Consider the following 21,220-nt stretch of genomic DNA (forward strand, 5'->3'; position numbering starts at 1 on the left):
TGCGACGAATTGTGGCCCACGGTCGGAAACTATGTCTTGCGGGAGGCAGTGCAGCCGGAATATATGCTGGGTGAAGAGGAGAGCTAGTTCGGGTGCAGAGGGTAACTTAGTCAATGGAACAAGGTGCACCATCTTGGAGAAGCGGTCGACGGTGACCCAGATAACCGTCTGACCGCGAGACAGAGGCAGGTCAACCATAAAGTCTGTAGCGAGATGGGTCCTGGGCTCTGTGGGAACTGGCAGAGGCTGTAGAAGACCGCACGGGGGTCCAGGACTGGGCTTTTGTCGAGAACAGGTGGGGCAAGAACTTACATAGACGCGAACGTCCTGTCGAATGTTGGGCCACCAGTAATAACGGTTAAGGAGCTCCGATGTTCTCTCTCGTCCTGCATGCCCTCCAGTGAGGGAGTCATGGGCCCAGCGCAAAGTCTTTAGATGATCCCGTCGGGGTACCACGGTCCTACCCTGGGAGAGGACCGTCAGGGTGGACAGGAGAACCTTACTAGGATCTAGGATGTACTGTGGAGGTTCTTGGTCTTCTTCGGATAGGGAGGTCCGTGAGAGAGCATCAGCTCGGAGATTCTTGGCCACCGGCCGGTATTGTAGGATAAAGTCAAAGCGGCTAAAGAACATGGCCCACCGGGCTTGGCGGGGGTTTAACCGTTGGGCCTGGGACAAAAACTCTAAGTTTTTGTGGTCCGTATATACGGTGGTTGTGTGTCTTGCCCCCTCGAGCCATTGTCTCCATTCTTCAAAGGCGAGCTTGATTGCCAACAACTCTTTGTCGCCAATGGAATAATTTGCCTCGGCAGGGGAAAACTTCCTGGAGAAATAGGAGCAAGGCAATAACTGTCCGGAATCGGAGTGTTGGCTGAGGACCGCCCCGACGGCTATGCTGGAGGCATTGATCTCGACGATGAAAGGTTTTGCTGGATCCGGATGGCGGAGACAGGTGTCCGTGAGGAATGCCTGTTTCAAGTCGGTGAAGGCTGCGACCGCAGCGTCAGGCCAGTTCTTGGCGTCAGCTCCCTTGTGGGTCAGGGCAGTAAGAGGAGCGACCCGATGCGAGTATTGTGGAATAAAATGTCTATAAAAGTTAGCGAATCCCAAGAATCTCTGGAGGGCCTTGAGACCCCGGGGTTGGGGCCACCTAGTTATGGCAGAAACTTTTTCGGGGTCCATCCAGAAGCCTGTGGAAGAAATGATATACCCCAGGAAGCGCAGGGCCTCCGCTTCAAAGACACATTTTTCAAGCTTGGCATAGAGGTGATTGTCTCGGAGAGCCTGCAGAACTTGTATGACGTGGTGGCGGTGAGTATCTAGATCCCTGGAGAAGATAAGTACGTCATCAAGATAGACAATAACATGAGAGTGGAGCATGTCGCGTAGGACCTCATTCATGAAATTCTGGAAGACGGCCGGGGCGTTCCAGAGTCCAAAGGGCATTACTAGGTACTTGTAATGCCCGTCCCTGGTATTAAAGGCCATCTTCCACTGGTCCCCTGGGCGGATACGGACGAGGTTATAGGCCCCTCGGAGGTCTAGCTTGGTGAAGATGCGTGCTCCCTGAAGGCGATCCAAAAGCTCAGGAATCAGGGGAAGCGGATAACGATCCCGCTTGGTGTTGGCATTCAAGCCACGATAGTCTATACATGGACGGATGGAGCCGTCCTTCTTGGCTACAAAGAAGAAGCCGGCTCCAGCGGGAGAACGAGAGGGGCGAATGAAGCCTTTGCAAAGGTTCTCAGTCACGTACTGAGACATGGCAGCAGTCTCTGGCAAGGACAAAGGATACACCCGGCCACGGGGAGGCGTGGTGCCTGGTAGCAAGTCAATCGGGCAATCAAAAGGCCGGTGTTGTGGAAGAATTTCAGCCATCTCCTTGGAGAGGACATCGGCGAACTCCCAATATGGCTCGGGCAGAAGGAGGGACGAGCAGAGGTGCAAGGTTTTCGGTGGACATGGAAGGTGTAAACAATGTTCAAAACAAAAGGGACTCCATTGGATTAGTTGAAAGGTATCCCATTGAATAACGGGTGAATGCTGTCGTAACCACGGTAGTCCAAGGTCCAGGGGGTGCACAGCTCATTCCAAGACTAGCAGGGAGATTTCTTCCAAATGGAACAAGCCTGTCTGGAGAGTCAAAGGGGCCGTGGAGCAGATGGTGGTTCCAGGGAGCAGCGTGCCTCGGATGGAGGAAATACACAGCGGAGGAATCTTTCGCTGCGTGGGAAGAGACAGCTGGTTCACCAGATCGGCAACAATGAAATTCCCCTCGGCACCAGAGTCAATGAAAGCCCAGATATGAAGTTCCCCACCGGGGTATTTAAGTCACTGGTAAAGTGCATTGAGGAGCTGATCCTGCAAAGCCTAGGTGTAGCTCCTCGGTATAACCTAGGCACGGTCGTTTCCCGGACGTTCCGGGCAATTGGCGAGGAAGTGTCCCTTGCCTCCGCAGTAGAGGCAGAGGCCCTGCGAGCGACACCTCCTCCTTTCTTCGGGAGTTAGTGGAGATCTGACCAACTGCATGGGTTCTCCACTGTTGGCAGAGGCAGGAAGTCCCTTGGGTGCCGGGGTTCTGGTGGTAGCGGACGACAGTGGTGGTGTCTTACGGTAGGAACGGGTCTCCTTATCCCGCTGCTGAAGGCGGTGATCCACCCTGCCGGCGATGTCAATTAAGTCATTTAAGTCCTCTGGGAGATCTCGGCCTGCTAACTCATCCTTGATGAGGCTGGCAAGCCCTTCCAGGAAGATTCCCCTAAGGCAGTCATCCCGCCTGCCAACTTCCATGGCCAGTGTGCGAAAGTCTATGGTGTAATCTGCCACCGAGCGTGTCCCTTGCCTGAGGTGCAAGAGCTCTGAGGCTGCAGTGGTCTGGCGTGCGGGATCATCAAAAGTGAGGCGAAAGTTGAGAACAAATTCCTGCAGGTTCTGTAACAAGGGGTCCTGACTCTCCCACATGGGAGAAGCCCAGTCAAGTGCTTTACAATCCAGTAGCGAAAATATATATGCCACTTTAACTGTGTCTGAGGGAAACTGCGCGGGCAGAAGGGCAAAGTGCACGTAGCATTGATTCAAAAAGCCACGGCATGTCTTGATATCCCCGGCATAGCGGGTCGGTGTGGGTAACTGAGTCACTGATGCCGAACTGGGTACTGGAGCCGGAGGAGGGGATGGAGGCGGGTCCGGAGGAGCGGCCTCCAGGCGGGAGACCAGCTGTTCTACGGTAGCAGCAAGCGTGTCGATTCAGTGCTGTTGCTGCTGGAGGCATTGCGCCATCCCCGGAATGGCCATGCAAACTGTTGCAGTTGATGCTGCTGGAGAAGATAGTGGACCCTTGGGCCGACCTACCTAGGGAGACAGGGTAGGATGGGAGGCGGAGCCACAAGCTGGAAGGGTTCACCCAGGAATCAGGGACCCCCCGGGAGGAGCCCGTAGGGTCCCGAGTCCTTGGGACTGGGAGCTGTATACAGAATGTCCAGAAGGCTGTGGTGGGGCGCAGGCCGGGACCGGAGCAGGCAGAGTGAACAGGAAGTCCAAGGTACCCGGAAGGCTGGGGGCTGGCTGCACAGAGCCTAGGGCCGGCTGAAGGCAGGGCAGCGGGCGGCTGCGGAGTCTGTAGCAAACCAGAGACAGCGGCAGGCAGTGGGTGAAGCGGGGTCAGAAGCAAACCGGAGTCTTGAAGCAGGCTGCAGGCTGAAGCGGGGTCAGAAGCAAACCGGAGTCAGAGGCAGGCTGCAGGCTGAAGCGGAGTCAGAAGCAAACCGGAGTCAGAGGCAGGCTGCAGGCTAAAGCGGAGTCAGAAGCAAACCGGAGTCAGAGGCAGGCTGCAGGCTGAAGCGGAGTCAGAAACAAACCAGAGTCAGAGGCAGGCTGCAGGCTGAAGCGGAGTCAGAAGCAAACCGGAGTCAGAGGCAGGCTGCAGGCTGAAGTGGAGTCAGAAGCAAACCGGAGTCATAGGCAGGCAGCGGGCTGAAGCGGAGTCAGGAGCAAACCGGAGTCAGAAGCAGGCAATGTGGAGATCAACAGGAACGCAACTGGAAGCAACTAGGAAGTTGTGAACCTCGTTGCAAGGCGTTGAGAGAGAATCTGAACGCCGGTTAAATCGGGAATCGGGTGTGACGTCAGCCGCGCGGGCAGGACCGGGCTTCCGGGAGCTGGGCGCTCAAGACGGACGTCCTCGTGCGCGCTCAAGACGAGTGGGAAGTAGGCCCGTAATGGCGGCCGCCACGTGGAGTGAGAGAAGCCCCTGGCGTCCGGAACAGGCAGAACGCGGCGACTACTGAAACGGAGGTAGGCGGGCCTGAGTCCTAACAGAAGGGAAGCGGTCAGGACCGCAACATACAGTTCCCAGGTATATCAACATTTCTGGAGAATTCTTTAGAAGTGATAAATAAAAGGACAACATTGTATCATTCATTCAAGAAAGGAATACAGAGTTCATATTTGAAAAATCCTTAAAAAAATCTTGAAATTTTATTTTGTGGACAAAAGGTATTTACTTTCCCAGACATCTCTAAGGCTATGCAAGGTCATAGAAAACAGTTTTTTATGTTGAAGGCTAAAACATTGGAATTAGGGGCAACTTTCTTTTTAAAGTTCCCCTGCCGATATTTTGTCAATTACCAGGGGAAAAAAGTTTAACTTTACATTACCTGCACATATGGAGATTTTTTTGAGGGATAAAGAAGCAGAGAAGTTGAATCAGGTTCAAATAATGGAAATGGGTTAGAAATTAAATAGAATCCTCCTCTTTCTTTGGATTATTTTTGTTTTGAATGATTATTGTTTAAAGCAGCTCTCTTTATAGGGTAAAATGTGCTAATTGAATGTTATTATTATTTCTTTTTTTTTTTTTTTATTTATCGTCTTTTAATAATATACAAATGAAATTTGTATTGGAACATTCAGAGATACAGAAGAAAACAAAAAAGAATCTCAAGGATCACAATCCTTTGTGACTCTTAACATCTTTACATTCATTTCTAGAAAATCTCTTGTTACATAGGAAATCGAGGAGAAAGGAAACATTAAGAGGAGTACATATGGAAATCCAGTACATATAAGTGCCCTTAAATCACACCTAATTATCTATCATCCCTATTATTTCATTTTATTGTGAATATATTATGTTTGGCACAATTTTATTTACTTGTTTAAATTTTGAAAACATCTTGTATACTCAGGATGTGTGATTGAAAATTAATAAAATATAAATTATAAAAGAAAAAAAAAAGTTACTTGCAAAAATTATCATCCAAAATTTTTACAAATGTTACAGAGAATTTTTCATTGCATTAGCCAATGAACATACATCAAACAATATATCAAATAAAAAGTATCCACTCAATATTAGTATTAAGACCTTGCGGTTCAAAACTGCCTAACTAAAAACATCCACCGCTGTTCTTGATGGATAAGGCACTTGTTTCTGTCACCACCTCGTGGATGGCCGAATACCATTTCTATAGCAAAAAACTTTTTTTTTTCAAATATATGACTAAGTAGGACACAATGGGTCACCATAGATACCTCTAATTTCTTCTGAAAGCAACTGTGGTTTTAGGATATCCTCAGTCTTAAGTTTCTAGTGGTTTTGCCAATGTAGATCTTGCTATACGGAAATAACACTATATATACCACAAATGTAGACGCACAAGTGGTAAAATGTTTCAACTTATAACATATGTTTGTGCCTGGATGTATAAACTCTGAATGATTAACGGTCACTTGACATGCTTGACATTGACCACATTTATAATGTTATTATAAGGAGCTATTCTTACTGCTGTCATCAAATTGAAGAAATACCAGATAAATTATTTCTTTCAAATTCCTTTCCCTGTTATATACAAAACAAATTCCTTTATTTTCAAACTTTTTATGTACATTCAAAATGTGCAGATGATTTTTGAAAATCTTTTGAACTGCCCCTGAACCGGAATTATAATGCATTACACAAGATAATATATTGTCCTGTTTCTCATTATTTTTCTTCCTAGATAATTCTTGTAGTAAAAACTCCCCGAGATTATACAATACAGGTTTATATACTCTACATGCAACATTTGTTGGATCCCCTTGATTAAAAATCAGCTGTCATACTTTTGGATTGTTTTTTTAAATCTGAAATTGATGTGCATGTTTCTTTAACCCTCAAGAACTAAGAGAAAGGCAAATTATCTCTGATTGGCTGTGGATGAAAACTGTTGTATTGTAAATATGTATTGCAATCTGTGATCTTTTTATATAAAGTGGTACTGAACTCAACACTCTCCTATGAATACCATAACATCCAAAAAGCAATCAGTGTCATGCTATGTTGCATAGTGAATTTTATGCTATCATCACAATTATTGAGCCAATTACAAAAAATCTTGATAATTCCCAGTCCATACCATAAATACATAGTCAATGTATCTTATTTAATTATTTTATTTTTATTTAAGTTTTTTATATACCGGCATTCATGACAACAGTCACATCATGCTGGTTCACAGTGAAACAGGGGTGCATAATAAACTTCAAAATGGAACTATGGTGTGGGAAAAAAGAAGTTACATAGAACAAGGGTGGGATGAACTGGGTGAGGAGAGAAAAGAAAGGACAGGGTAACAATGGCTAATGATAATTACAAATGGGTAACATTGAAATGGCTGATATTTATGTATTGATGGTGAGATATTAAATTAATTGGGGTCTGGAAATGCTTGTTTGAACAGCCAAGTCTTGAGTCTTTTCTTGAAAATTGATAGGCGGGGTTCCAGTCTAAGATCGGGGGGGATGGAGTTCCATAGAGGAGGGCCGGCTGTAGAGAAAGCCCGATCTCTTAAGGTGATGTGTCTGGTGGTTTTGGTAGGAGGTTCCTGTAATGATCCTCTGTATGCGTCTCTTGTCGGTCTTGAAGAGTTATGTAATTGGAGAGGGTTATGTAGGTCAATTGGAGCCAGTTGATGGATGGTTTTGTATATGGTGAAGATGGACTTGTAAATTATTCTGAAGTGGATTGGCAGCCAATGGAGGTTTTTTAGGATTGGAGTGATGTGGTCTCTTCTCCTGGTGTTTGTCAGTATTCGAGCAGCCACATTTTGTACCATCTGAAGCGGTTTGGTGAAGGAGGAGGGGAGACCTAGTAAGATGGAGTTACAATAATCTAACTTTGAGAAAATGATTGCTTGTAGAATCGTTCTGAAATCTTGAGCGTGGAAAAGAGGTCTTATTCTTTTCAGCACTTGGAGTTTGTAAAAGCAGTCTTTGGTGGTCCTGTTGATAGTAGCTTTCAAGTTCAGGAGATTGTCAATTATAACTCCTACGTCTCTCACTTGTGTGGTTGTAGGGGTGGCTGGAAGCGTAGAGGTGATGGTACTATTCTCAGGAGAAATGAGTAGAAGTTCAGTCTTGGAGGAATTTAATACTAGGTTTAGGCTGGTGAGAAGGCTTTTGATGTTTTGGAGGCAGTTTTCCCAATGATCAAGTGTTTTTGCATAGGTGTCTTTGATGGGGATCAAGATCTGGATATCATCCGCGTAGAGGAAGTGTTTACGATTGAGGTCGGTGAGAAGCTGGCATAACGGTAAAAGGTAGATGTTAAAGAGCGTAGGAGACAGGGAGGAACTCTGAGGGACTCCTACTGAAGAGGCGTAGTGTGAGGATTCTTTGCTCTGGATCTTGACCTTGTACCCTCTATTGCTGAGAAAGGTTTTGAACCATGTGAGTGTGGTGCCTGAAATACCTATGGAAGCCAACTGGTTTAAGAGGATGGAATGGTTGACAGTGTCGAAGGCTGACGAAAGGTCCAATAGGATCAGTAAAAAGGATTGCCCTTTGTCGAGACCCATGATAAGGTAGTCAGTCAGGGAAATGAGGAGGGATTCGGTGCTTAATGCTTTGCGGAACCCATACTCCCAACCTATTCCCATCCCAATATGGGATGGGAATAGGAGGTTATTGTCTTCAATGTAGTCCGAAAGTTGTGTGTTCACCAGTTTCTCCATAATCTTAGCTATGAAGTGTAGGTTTGCAATCGGACGGTAGTTGTTAGGGTCATTAGGATCCAAATTTGGTTTCTTGAGGAGTGGTTTGAGGGATGCCAGTTTGAGGTCATCTGGGCAGGATCCTTGGGATAAAGAGCAATTTATGATGTCTGCCAGGGTTTTGGAGATGGAGTCAGGAATTGTCAAGAGATGTTTGGTGGGAATATGATCCGAGGGATGAGAGGGCGGTTTCATTCTCCTTAGAATACCTTGAATCTCCATGGCGGAAATGAGATCAAATGCTTCTAAGCGAGTGTTATTGATGGTGATCTGATGTGGGGTCACAAGAGAAGTGGTGTTCGAGGGCAGCTGAGTTAGAAGGGTGCTGATTTTGTTACTGAAAAATAGCGCTAGTTCTTCAGCTTTAGATTGAGCTTGGTTATGGGAAATCTCCGGGGGGGTTATCTGTGTGAGATTAGATACATAGCTAAAGAGGGCTTCAGCATCAAAGACCAAGTCGTGGATCTTGGACGCGTAAAAGTCCCTTTTAGATCTTAAAGTAGTGGATTTATATTGATGGAGGGTAAATTTGTAGACGGATAGAGTGTTAGCGCATGGGTCTTTACGCCATTTGCTCTCTTTTTGTCATAGAATTAGTTTTAAATTCTGAGGTGAACCATGGCTGTCTTTTGGAGGAGTTGGAGTGGGATTTTTTTGTTACTAGTGGACATAGCTTGTTAGCTATAGATTCTGTAATGTTGTTCCAGGAATGGAGAGCTGAGTTCGGATCGGTGAAGTCTATGTGGTGGAGTTGTGATACCAAGTGATTGCTAAGATCTTCTGAAGAACATGTGAAGGAGGGAGAGGGTATGGGTGAGGTGCTGGTATCTTTTATTGAGAATGAGGTTGAAATGAGAGAGTGATCTGACCAAGGGACCTTCGTACAACTAAGATGAGATGCAGGCTTAATTCCAGTGTTGACGAAGATAAGATTCAACGTGTGACCGGCTTTGTGTGTGGGTTTGTTAACTAACTGTTTGAAACCCAGAGCTGAAAGGGCTGAGAGAAAGGCTTCACAGTTGGGTGAAAGTGTAGAGTTGTCAACGTACAGGTTAAAATCTCCTAAAATTATTGCTGGAGCATTCAAGTTTATGAGAGAGGTAGTAAATTCAACCAGAGGAGAGGGGTCTGTTTCCAAGGAGCCCGGAGGGGCATAGACAAGTAGGATGTGAAGTTGGTCTGATGAGAAGAAGCCGATTTCAAGTTTAGAATATGAATTGGATGGGTGAAGAGTGAATCTGAGGTCTTTTTTGGTTGCTAAGAGAATTCCTCCTCCCCTTTTTTTCTGACGGGGAAGAGAGAAGATGTCATAGGTCAGCGTAGATAGTTGGTTTATTATTGCGGTATCTGAGGGCTTGAGCCATGTTTCAGTGATTGCGCATATATCGGGCTTGACGTCGATGAGATAGTCGCTAAGTATCAGTGATTTCTTGGTTAGGGATTGGGCGTTGAATAAAGTTAGTGAAAATAGGGTGAGGCCTAGAAGTTGAGTGATTGGAGCGATCAGGATTGAAGATAGGGTTTTTAGGTTGTGGTGTTGGACTTGTCTGATTGATTTTCCTTTGGACGGAAGGCAGTGTTGAAGAATTGGGATTGGAAAAGCAGGATGCATTCTGGGAGCTGAAACTAGCGAAGTGAGTGTGCCAGAAAGAGATTATGGAATATTTGCTGTCAGAGGGGGACGGATTAGTAGGTTAGAATTGGCTGCGGTTGGGGTTCTGGCAGAAGCTTTGTTTGCCGTAGGAGGTAAGATGAAGAAGAGAAGTGGGGGTAGCGGTAGGGGGAAGTCCAGTCAGTCCAGTCCACCGGGGCTGCACTAAGGGGCGCACAAAGGGGCAGGCCCCTTTGTCATGCCCCTTCGGCACACGACGCTTGACGCGCGACGCCTAGGGGCAGCATTAAATTTAAAGAGCAATCGGGGCTGTCCCCCGATTGGTGGGTCGGCGGCAACGTCTGCATGGGATTGGCTGGCGGGTTCAGGAGGAGGCCCGGAGCTGAAGAGACGGCTGCAGGAGGTGGGAGCTGCCTCGTGGTCGGCGCTGGCGGCGACTGAGGGTAAGTGAGAATAAACAGGCCTTACCCCGGTGGGTCTCAGGCGCCGATCGCACAGGCCCTCCTCTCACTCTTGCAGCTCCCGTGGTTTCTTTTCTGCCTGTTGCTGTCCGGAGAAAGTTAAGTGGTTTCTTAACGTGCTTGACATTTTTTTTCTGAAAAATGAGATGCATGGATCAATTTATGTTCAAAGAATGGTATGTAGAGATTGGCTAGATGGTCCATTACCTGATATTAAGTTCACTTAGAGAATAGCCACTGCCATTAGCAATGGTAACATGGAATAGACTGTTTTTGGGTACTTGCCAGGTTCTTATGGCCTGGATTGGCCACTGTTGGAAACAGGATGCTGGGCTTTATGGACCCTTGGTCTGACCCAGTATGGCATTTTCTTATGTTCTTATGATGTGTCTTTAACTTGCAAATACATCAGTTTTTGAAAAAGAAAAAAATGTTCTCATAACACAATAGTTGCCAGTTTTAAAAGAAAAGATCTATGTTGGCAAAACCACTTGAAACTTAAGAGTGAGGATATCCAAACACTACAGCTGCTATAAGAAGAAGAGATTAGAGGCATCATTGGTAACCCATTGAGTCCAGCTTAGTTATACATTTGTAGAATTAAAGTTTTTTTGCTATATAAATTAGAGATGTGAATCGTGTCCTCGATCATCTTAACGATCGATTTCGGCTGGGAGGGGGAGGGAATCTTATTGTTTCCGTTTGGGTGTGTAAAGTATCGTGAAAATCGTTAAAATCGTGAGCCGGCACACTAAAACCCCCTAAAACCCACCCCCGACCCTTTAAATTAAATCCCCCACCCTCCCGAACCCCCCCCCCCCAAATGCTTTAAATTACCCTGGGGTCCAGCGGCGGTCCTTAGCTAAATCGGGGGAAGGGGGAGGGCAGGAAAACCGGCACACTAAAACCCACCCCCGACCCTTTAAATTAAATCCCCCCCCTCCCGAACCCCCCCAAATGCCTTAAATTACCCTGGGGTAGAGCGGCGGTCCGAAACCGCCTCCTGCTATTGAATCGCGTCATCTTCAGCCGGCGCCATTTTGCAAAATGGACGCCGCAAAATGGCGGCGGCCATAGACCAACACGATTCGACTGCTGGAGGTCGTTCCGGACCTCCGCTGGACTTTTGGCAAGTCTTGTGGGGGTCAGGAGGCCCCCCAAGCTGGCCAAAAGTTCCTGGGTGTCCAGCGGGGGTCCGTGAGCGATTTCCTGCCGCGAATCGTTTTCCGATTCGCGGCAGGGTTCCTGACCCCCGCTGAACGACCTCCTGCAGTCGATCTCCTGCCGGCGCCATTTTCCATATGGAAAATGGCACCGGCCATACGCGTATGGCCGGCGCCATTATCCGTACGGAAAACGATTCGCGGCAGGAAATCGCTCACGGACCCCCGCTGGACACCCAGGAACATTTGGCCAGCTTGGGGGGGCCTCCTGACCCCCACAAGACTTGCCAAAAGTCCAGCGGGGGTCCGGAACGACCTCCAGCAGTCGAATCGTGTTGGTCTATGGCCGCCGCCATTTTGCGGCGGCCATTTTGCAAAATGGCGCCGGCTGAAGACGACGTGATTCAATATCAGGAGGCCGTTTCGGACCGCCGCTCTACCCCAGGGTAATTTAAGGCATTTGGGGGGGTTTGGGAGGGGGGGAATTTAATTTAAAGGGTCGGGGGTGGGTTTTAGGGGGTTTTAGTGTGCCGGTTTTCCTGCGCTCCCCCTTCCCCTGATTTAGCTAAGGACCGCCGCTGGACCCCAGGGTAATTTAAAGCATTTGGGGGGTGGGGGATTTAATTTAAAGGGTCCGGGGTGGGTTTTAGGGGGTTTTAATGTGCCGGTTTTCCTGCCCTCCCCTTCCCCCGATGGACCCCAGGGTAATTTAAAGCATTTGGGGGTGGGGGATTTAATTTAAAGGGTCGGGGTGGGTTTTAGGGGGTTTTAATGTGCCGGTTTTCCTGCCCTCCCCCTTCCCCCGATTTATGATTTTTTGATGATAAATCGGGGGAATTGGTATTATATCGTGGCCCTAACGGTTTTTGACGATTTAAAATATATCGGACGATATTTTAAATCGTCAAAAAACGATTCACATCCCTAATATAAATGGTATTGGGCCATCTGTGAGTTGGTGACAAGAACAAGTTCCTTATCCAACAAGAACAGCGATGGATTTTTTTGTTAGCCAGTGTTGAACTGCAAGGACTTAATATTGAATAGATACGTTTTGTTTGATGTATGTTCATTGGCTAATACAATGAAAAATTCTCTGTGACATATGTAAAATTTTGGATGATAATTCTTGCAAATAAGAACTTTACTTACATCTGTAATGTTATATTAATTTTAAAATAATGAAAGAAGTATTATAAACTGATGAGAAAATGTTTGTTTAATTATGATTGACACTATGTATTTCCTATCACTGTGAAGTCAATGGATTTTAAACAGACTTTGGGAGTCATTTATCAAAGTGCTTTATGGCATTTTCGCATGCGAAAAACGCCTTTAACACATGCAATAACACCATAACGCATGGTGCGATGCAAATTAGGAAAAGAGGAGAAGTTTGAGGCCAGCTTTGCAATTTGGGAAGCCATATCGTACAGCTTTAACTACACCTTTTTCATTTGCGTTAAGCTGTGCGATATGGCTTTATCACACTATGCGATGTTTTTGCAATAGCATTTTCAGAGAGAGGGAGAGACTAGCTATAAGGCCCGCATGCTAGGTAGGTATTTATACCTTGATATGAAGCCCACCTAGTTATGCGAAGTGAGGTTTAGGTAGGAATGTAGGTGTTAGAGGCCACTTTGACATTGAAGTGAGACGTACAAACAGAACAGTGCTCTCTTGCGAAGATTTGATGACCTATGAAGTGAGGAAACTCAACCAAAGATTAGATTTGTGCAGTGTTCTCTCAACCTAGCTTATGGACTATCTACCTGGGTAACATCAAACTAGGTTGAGAGAACATTGCACAAATCTCATCTTTGGTTTATTTATTTATTTATTTGTAGGGTTTTATATACCGTTATTCAGTAGAGCCATCATAACGGTTTACAAATCTGCAATTATCATCCAACATCCAACATGGTTGAGTTTCCTCACTCTGAAAGTTATCAAATCTTCACAAGAGACCACTATTCTGTTTGTATGTCTCACTTTGAATGTCAAAGAAGCCCCTAACCCCTACACTCCTACCTAAACTTTGAATAACTAGGTGGGCCTCATAAAGAGGTATAAATACCTACCTAGCATGAGGACATTATAGCTGTTTTTTTCTCTCTCTCTCCCCCTCTCTCTCATGGTTATAGTCAGGAATTGCAACAATTGTGGTACTTACCGCAAAGTGCAAAATAGTTATTAAGGTAATACCTATGGTAAGATAGCACACTTTGCGATAAACAACCTATTACTAGGAGGGCGCAGAGAGAAAGAACGCTCCAACATACCTGCACGAACTGCCTGTGAGTAGCCGGGGTAAGAGACCCTGCCCGACGGTATCTCTCTCAGCTGCAGTGGATTTCGACGCCGTGACGTTGCAAGGGCGGACCCGGAGGCGGACCCGGAAGTGCCCCATTTAAGCGGGGCGCTTTGGAACTCAATCCGAGGGCGCAGAGAGAAAGAACGCTCCAACATACCTGCACGAACTGCCTGTGAGTAGCCGGGGTAAGAGACCCTGCCCGACGGTATCTCTCTCAGCTGCAGTGGATTTCGACGCCGTGACGTTGCAAGGGCGGACCCGGAGGCGGACCCGGAAGTGCCCCATTTAAGCGGGGTGCTTTGGAACTCAATCCGAGGGCGCAGAGAGAAAGAACGCTCCAACATACCTGCACGAACTGCCTGTGAGTAGCCGGGGTAAGAGACCCTGCCCAACGGTATCTCTCTCAGCTGCAGTGGATTTCGACGCCGTGACGTTGCAAGGGCGGACCCGGAGGCGGACCCGGAAGTGCCCCATTTAAGCGGGGCGCTTTGGAACTCAATCCGAGGGCGCAGAGAGAAAGAACGCTCCAACATACCTGCACGAACTGCCTGTGAGTAGCCGGGGTAAGAGACCCTGCCCGACGGTATCTCTCTCAGCTGCAGTGGATTTCGACGCCGTGACGTTGCAAGGGCGGACCCGGAGGCGGACCCGGAAGTGCCCCATTTAAGCGGGGCGCTTTGGAACTCAATCTGAGGGCGCAGAGAGAAAGAACGCTCCAACATACCTGCACGAACTGCCTGTGAGTAGCCGGGATAAGAGACCCTGCCCGACGGTATCTCTCTCAGCTGCAGTGGATTTCGACGCCATGACGTTGCAAGGGCGGACCCGGAGGCGGACCCGGAAGTGCCCCATTTAAGCGGGGCGCTTTGGAACTCAATCCGAGGGCGCAGAGAGAAAGAACGCTCCAACATACCTGCACGAACTGCCTGTGAGTAGCCGGGGTAAGAGACCCTGCCCGACGGTATCTCTCTCAGCTGCAGTGGATTTCGACGCCGTGACGTTGCAAGGGCGGACCCGGAGGCGGACCCGGAAGTGCCCCATTTAAACAGGGCACATGCAGCGCGTAGCAGAGCCGGCGTGTCGCTAAAGCCGCGCGCGCTGTACCGGGTTAGCCCGGCTTCGCCCGGATTCGTCGGGGAGTCGGGAAGACATCTATGTTGGACATTTTCAAAGGTATTTTCAAATATTATGGACTGTAACTTATTACCATCCCTCTGCTTAAGATTCTGTTGTTTTGTTAGTGATTGGGTTTCATAAGCAGAGCATAACTACGTTATATCCTGTAATTGAATTGTTCATATAGAATTATGCCTCCCAAGCGTAAAGGGAAAGTGAGGATTTTTCCCCCACTTCCCTTACCATCACCAATACAACAGGAAATAAGTAGATGTATGCTCTCTCCTGCTATTAATGTAGAGAAGACCAAGGATTCCGGTGTGCCACTCAACCACGGAAGGTTGAGTGTGCCTGCGGAGGAGACTTCTCTTAGCCCTAATATCGGCATACCACCTGCACAAAGACTGGGGGAGTTAAGTCCTGAGGGAGCTTCAGCCGAGGTTATCGGAGGTGAAGCACTTGTTACCAGGAGTGCAACTCCATCTATTGTAGGAATAGATTTGGAGTTAGCAACTCCTTTAGATGGGAATTTGCAACAACTATCCCAAGGTAATAATCCAGGACTACCCGCCCGTCCTGCGGTGGTAACACTTGAGACATTGTGGGAAATGATGGTGGGAATGTCAGCTAATATAAAGGTCTTAGAAAGGAAAGTAGATGCGTCAATGATCGGGAATCAACAAGATATGTTGCAAGTTCAGAAACAGATCAAGGAGTCAGTTGACAGGATAAAAGGACTAGAAGATTCTCATAAGAAAAATTTAGAATTTCAAGCAGCAGTTGTTAAAGACAGGGGAATAATTACTAGGAGACTGGAGACTCTAGAGAATAGTGCCAAAAAATATAATCTAAGATTTTTGAATTTTCCTAGAGTGATTGGGGAACTGCCCTCAGTCACTCTGAAAAAATTTCTAAAGGATATACTTGGCATAATCTCTGGAGAAAATATCTCTATAGTAAATTGTTACTTCCTGCCAAAAAACAGAAACATTAATAATAGAGAGGAGTTGCCATTTCAAGGAGACCTCACCAACTTTCTCGAGACTAGTGCTCAGATAATTGACTGGGGAACCCTATTAGTACATTTTTCCTTAATTAGTGATATAAATTTAATTATGAAAAGTTATTTTCAAAAATATCCAGTCAACTACATGGAAAAGTCAATAAAGATATTCCCTGACCTGGCATATTCTACCCAGTTAAGAAGGAGAGCCTTTTTGGCTTATCGCCAAGAGGTGATTTCGTTAGGATATACCTTTACAGTAAGATTTCCGTGTAAATGTATATTAAGAAAACAGAATGATATTTTTCTTTTTTTCATACCGGAACAATTAAAAGATTTTCTCGAACAGAGACAAGTTCCATCTTCATCCCCAGTCTCAAGTTAGTAAGATGATATGTGTTATAGTAGAATTTATGAGATACCCTATTACAATTCAATAAAAGTTTTTCTTTATAAATTCCCCATGGTTTCTATCTAACGCTTCAACAAGCTCTCAAGGTTGTTTGATACTAATGATTTTGAAGTTGCACCCAAAATTTAAATTGTTAATTAATGGAGAAAATGGAATTTCTTTTATAGTTGCAACTCAACTCATGTATTTCCAAATGCAATACTATTTTTTTATGTTTGTATTTTGTTGAAAATGAGAAATAAAGAATTAAAAAAAAAACAAAAAAAAAAAACAACCTATTACTATAAAACACACCCCTTTTCCTATTGCATGTGATATTTAGTGCATTTTCATAAACCCAGGCCTTTATTTGCTCTATGATTTTTGATTTGCATAAGCGAGGGCCAATCGGATTGAGGTACCAATGGTTCCATCTGATTGGTTCTGTTTTGTTTAAATTGATGTTGTTGGCCTATAATTTTAAACTTTATATAGGTTTTGCCACGAAAAAAATTAGTTTGTTTGCAAAATGACCCACATTGCAACTTTTGTGAGTAAAAGGATTGAGCAAAAAGTTTTCTTTTTTCCTTCAATTAACATTCAGTAAAATTATTTTGGCAATGGAAGCACAATGAAGCAGCCATTCGGGTGAAACACTGGCCAGGTCAGAGTATTTATATCTAAAGAAAATTCGGAGTAAAAGAAAAAGAACTCTAAAAGATCATCAAAATGCTGACAATAAGAGTTGTTTGACCAAATTTAAGCTAAGTTGATTGGATTTGCTGATAATCAAGTATTAAGGATGTAGGCTCAATTTTTACAAATTTTTTTTGTTGTTTCCAGAGATTGTGTAAAAAAAAACGAAAAGAAAGTATAAAAATCTTGTTTTAATAAAATGTCTTGGGAACGATAGATACACACCACAAAAAGTAGAGGTTTTTCTGACATGAATTTGCTCTCTACCAAATCAGTGAGAATTCACTTGTATTTGGCATCTGAAATCTTTTCCTCCTTGAAACACTAAAGGTTGCTGTGAGTGCAATGAGTCTAAATATTAGAAGGGTTAGGGTTAGGGTTAGGGTTTGCAATATTACCATATTTTCTAAATGCAATATTACCATATTTTCTTGAGACGTGGGCTCTGAGATCACAGCCTTCAGACTGAAGAGGCTTGTCAATGTACTCTCCAGTGCCCACTTCTTGTGCAAGGAGTGGATGGGGGCCTCCTTGAACATGTCCCCAGGAACACTGCAAAACTCCATTGCATATCCTTCTTGCAACACTTACAGGATCCACTGTGATTTCAAGCCACCTTTGAAAAAAGAGAGGGAGAGAGTGGGGCAGCCCCCTATCCTGTTCCCAGAGAAGGTAGGCAAACCTTCATTGGATGGCTTGGGAGGCACCACTATTCTGGTTTTTTTCTGGGATGAAAGGAATAAGACCTGCCGAAAGACAAACAAAGAACCGGATATCCACCTCACTTACTGGCCAATGATTTCAACTCGCTCCCAAATAAAGTGAGCCTTTAAAGGGCAATTTGGTGAGTTTAGCTTTGGAGGTCAAATTGGCCAACCAATTTCTCAGCCATAACAGATTTCTTGTGACTATTATAAAAGCCAACCCTCTGGCTGAAGTGTGGACCAGGTCACAGCGTGCATCTTCTAAGAATGCAGTGGCTGGTTCCATAGCTACCCTGGTGTTTACCCCAGAGTCATCAATCTCCAGTTAGAGATGCAAACAAGAGTAAGTTACCAAGGAACAACAAGAAGTAATCTGCAAGGTCATTGGCCCTGCTTCAAATGCTTGCTTGAGGATAGACATGATCTTTCTATCATGAGCATCCTTCAAGGTCTCTTTTCCTTCCACGGGAATAGTTATCCACTTGGAGATGCACACACAAGTGCATCTACCTGCGGAAACCCAAAGCTCTCTCTTATCACTGGATCCAGAGGGTACAGGCCTTCCAGAACCCAACCCCCTTTGAGATTAGCCTCTGGAGTGCCCCTATCAAGATCAATCAATTCTTGAATGGCTTCCGTCATGAGAAAAAAACAAGATGGGAGAATAGAGCTGGCAGTTCATCTCTATGAAAGAACTATAGTATAGTTCTATATGGTTCTAATCCTAGAGGAATTTCACCATCCTCAAGAAAGTCAGACTTGGTACCATAATCTGGCCCATCTGGATATCTATCCAGAAGTCCCATTGCCACTCTAGAAGTATTCTGGTGCTAAACAGAAGGTCCAGACAAGATCCCTATCTGTGCCTCTGCTCTGAGAACATTATAACAGGATTGAAGACTGTGCCTGAAGAAAGATTGCAACCCCTGCAAAATTTCTACCGATGAAAAAGTAGAAGTATCCAAACCAGGAGGCATGAGAGGTGTACTCACTGAGATACCATCCCCTGCTGAGAAACCAGTTAGAGGAGGTCCAAATTCAAGCGCAGAATCTGAGTCATCTTTACCCAGACCTTCATCCAGCTGGGAAGAACCAGGTTTAGTGAAATCAGAGGAAAATAAATCTCTCTAAGCCTCCAAACAGCACTGGCACAAATAACCAGGCACTCCTGGATGAGATGCCCTAATATGACAAGCACTGTAAAATAGAAAGGCGTTTAGGCTTAATATAGGCACCATTATGGCTGACAGTGCACTGAGTAGCAACCAGAGGCATGCGTCTAGCTGGGTTTTTATATATATATATATATATATATATATATATATATATATATATATATATATATATAAATATACTTCCAACTTAAGCAACCAAAACTTAGGCAGCTAATCAGGTGTTTGAGGCTTAGGCTTCCCAAAGATAAGCGCCCTAACAACTTAAGTGTACAGTACAACTTTTACACACCGGTAAGTGTGCGGCCACTCTGGCGCTGTGTAACTTGGATGCCCAAAACTATGAGGCCCGATTGTACATCCAAAAACTGAATGCTCGACCTGGATTCACAGCTAGAAGCATTCGCTGAACTGAAAATCCTGTAGAGGGAAGCCTGAGAAAGCAAGCAAAATACCATTGTGGGCTACCATGCGGCACTCTGTGAAAAAGCCTCAGAGCAGAGCCCAGCCTAAGGAGGCTGTTCAACCTTCCAGCTTGTCCATGTCCCTCAACCTCCCACAGAATGAGATGAATGTTGGAACAGCACATCGAACACAGAGCCTGGGAGAAGGAGGAAGCCCTAAGTAAGAAAAGTCTCCTTCCAAGTCTCTGTACATTACTGTTAAAAAAAAAACCCCAAAAAAGCCTTACTGAGCTCAGTCTTACCTGGCTGAGTAAAGAGCTGGTCTCTGGCTGTGGGGTTAGAGGGCATGTGTCATCACCACCGCACTCGGCTTCCTGCACCCATTGCCTTTCAGCTTCTTAAACAGCTATATCCATGCCAACTGAAAACCAGCTACTGGACCAAGGAACGCATCTGAGTGACCACAGAAATCACCTCAGGTATTCTCAACTGGGGGAGGGACCATTTGGTATCACCACAGTAAAGTGGGTCAAATTTATATCCTTAATTCTCCTTTCTCAAAATGAAGCAATCCCTACCAGGGAGATGCACACCCACAATCGGCTGGAGATGGAGAATACTGGCAGGCTGATGTCACTGCAGGGGTATATATAAAGTGATGTCAGCTTGCTCCATCTCCATCTGCTGGTAGAGGTGCATAACCCACTTTTTCTGGATTCATTTGACTGAATGCTAAGAAATAAATTATTCTATTTCTTACTTTGCTTAAAATCAAATAATTTCTATAGCTCTCTGTTATTAACAAATACTTTTCTGTTCCCTTCAGATCAGTTATGGAGCCCTGGATCCCAGCCTCAGTGACAGGGTTCAGTTCCCTTCCTTTTACCAGACTGTACCTGATGAAAGATTTCAGTATGAAGCAATAATTCAGTTACTGAAGCACTTTGGCTGGACCTGGGTTGGGATTGTGGCATCGGATGATGTCAGCAATGTGAGAGCCAGTGCGGAGCTGAGGAATGAGATTATCAGGAGTGGTGCCTGTGTTGACTTTTTAGTAATTCTCAATGATAGAGATGACAGAACATTCACAACAGCTGTTGAAGTAATAGAAAATACAGCAGCAAATGTAATTATTGTTTTCAGTACATATGAGTCTTTTAACAGCATAATGAATGACCTACTGTCACTTTCAGTGTTTGGGAAAGTTTGGATTTCCTCAGCTACATTAATAATTGATACAAGTGCTTTGAGGAAAATTGATTTGTATCCATTCAATGGTTCTTTGATGATCTCAATTAAGAAAGGAGAAATTCCTGGATTTAAGAACTTCATGTACAGTATCACTCAGTCAAAACTACTGCATCATAATCTGCTTTCTGAGTTCTGGATAGAGCAATTTCATTGTAAACCCACCAATATTCCTCTGGATGAGCTAACAACGTTTATTTCTCCATGCACTGATGAAGTAGATTTGAGATATCTTGATAAAACACTATTTGATGTGAATAATTTTAGATTCACATACTGTCTTTACATTGCTGTATATTCAGTGGCTCATGCTTTACATAACCTGCTCTCACCCAAAATGCAACAGAGGGAGTTTGTTCAAATATCAAGTCTGATGCAGAATATTCACCCATGGCAGGTAAGCAAAGCATGTGTTGCATTAAGTGCAATGTGTGTATTAAACACAGATATGGATTTGGTTTGTCCTCTATTCATCAAGCTATGACACTGATGGCACAGACAGGACTGGGTGGTGCACATACTTAGACCCACTGGGGAAAGCAGTGAGAAAGGGAAGCAATCCAGGGACTTTACTACCTCGGCATAACTTTATTCCAGGCTGGGCAGGAGGCGAGTCAGTGGCTTTGTCTGCATTTGCTGTAGTCTTGGCCTTTGAGGGAGGCAGAAGCAGGTGTGGGGAAGGAGATAAAAGTCTGCAGCAGAAGCACAGCAGAGGAAAACAGAAAGAGAATGAGGGGGGAGTAAAGTGGAAATGCAAGACAGGATTGAAACGGGGTGGGGAGAGGAGAGCGCTGCACCAATGTGTCTATGGGGGGAGGGGAGAGAAGAAGGCTCTGGGGTGTGGAGTGGAGGAGGAGAGTGAGAGCAGGACTCTGGGCTGGACTGGTGTGGATCATGTACACT

General features: G+C 45.3%; 1 protein-coding gene across 1 annotated transcript in view; it reads left to right on the top strand.

The window, feature by feature from the left end:
- LOC115077642 (vomeronasal type-2 receptor 26-like) overlaps positions 1 to 21,220 on the top strand; it is a 176,017-nt gene that overhangs the window by 109,031 nt on the left and 45,766 nt on the right. The window contains exon 4 of the mRNA XM_029579937.1: positions 19,896 to 20,060. Coding sequence (XP_029435797.1) covers positions 19,896 to 20,060 — 165 coding nt within the window. The remainder of the gene's footprint in view (positions 1 to 19,895; positions 20,061 to 21,220) is intronic.

This window comes from Rhinatrema bivittatum, chromosome 16, assembly GCF_901001135.1.
Source record: "Rhinatrema bivittatum chromosome 16, aRhiBiv1.1, whole genome shotgun sequence".
Lineage (NCBI taxonomy): Eukaryota > Metazoa > Chordata > Amphibia > Gymnophiona > Rhinatrematidae > Rhinatrema > Rhinatrema bivittatum.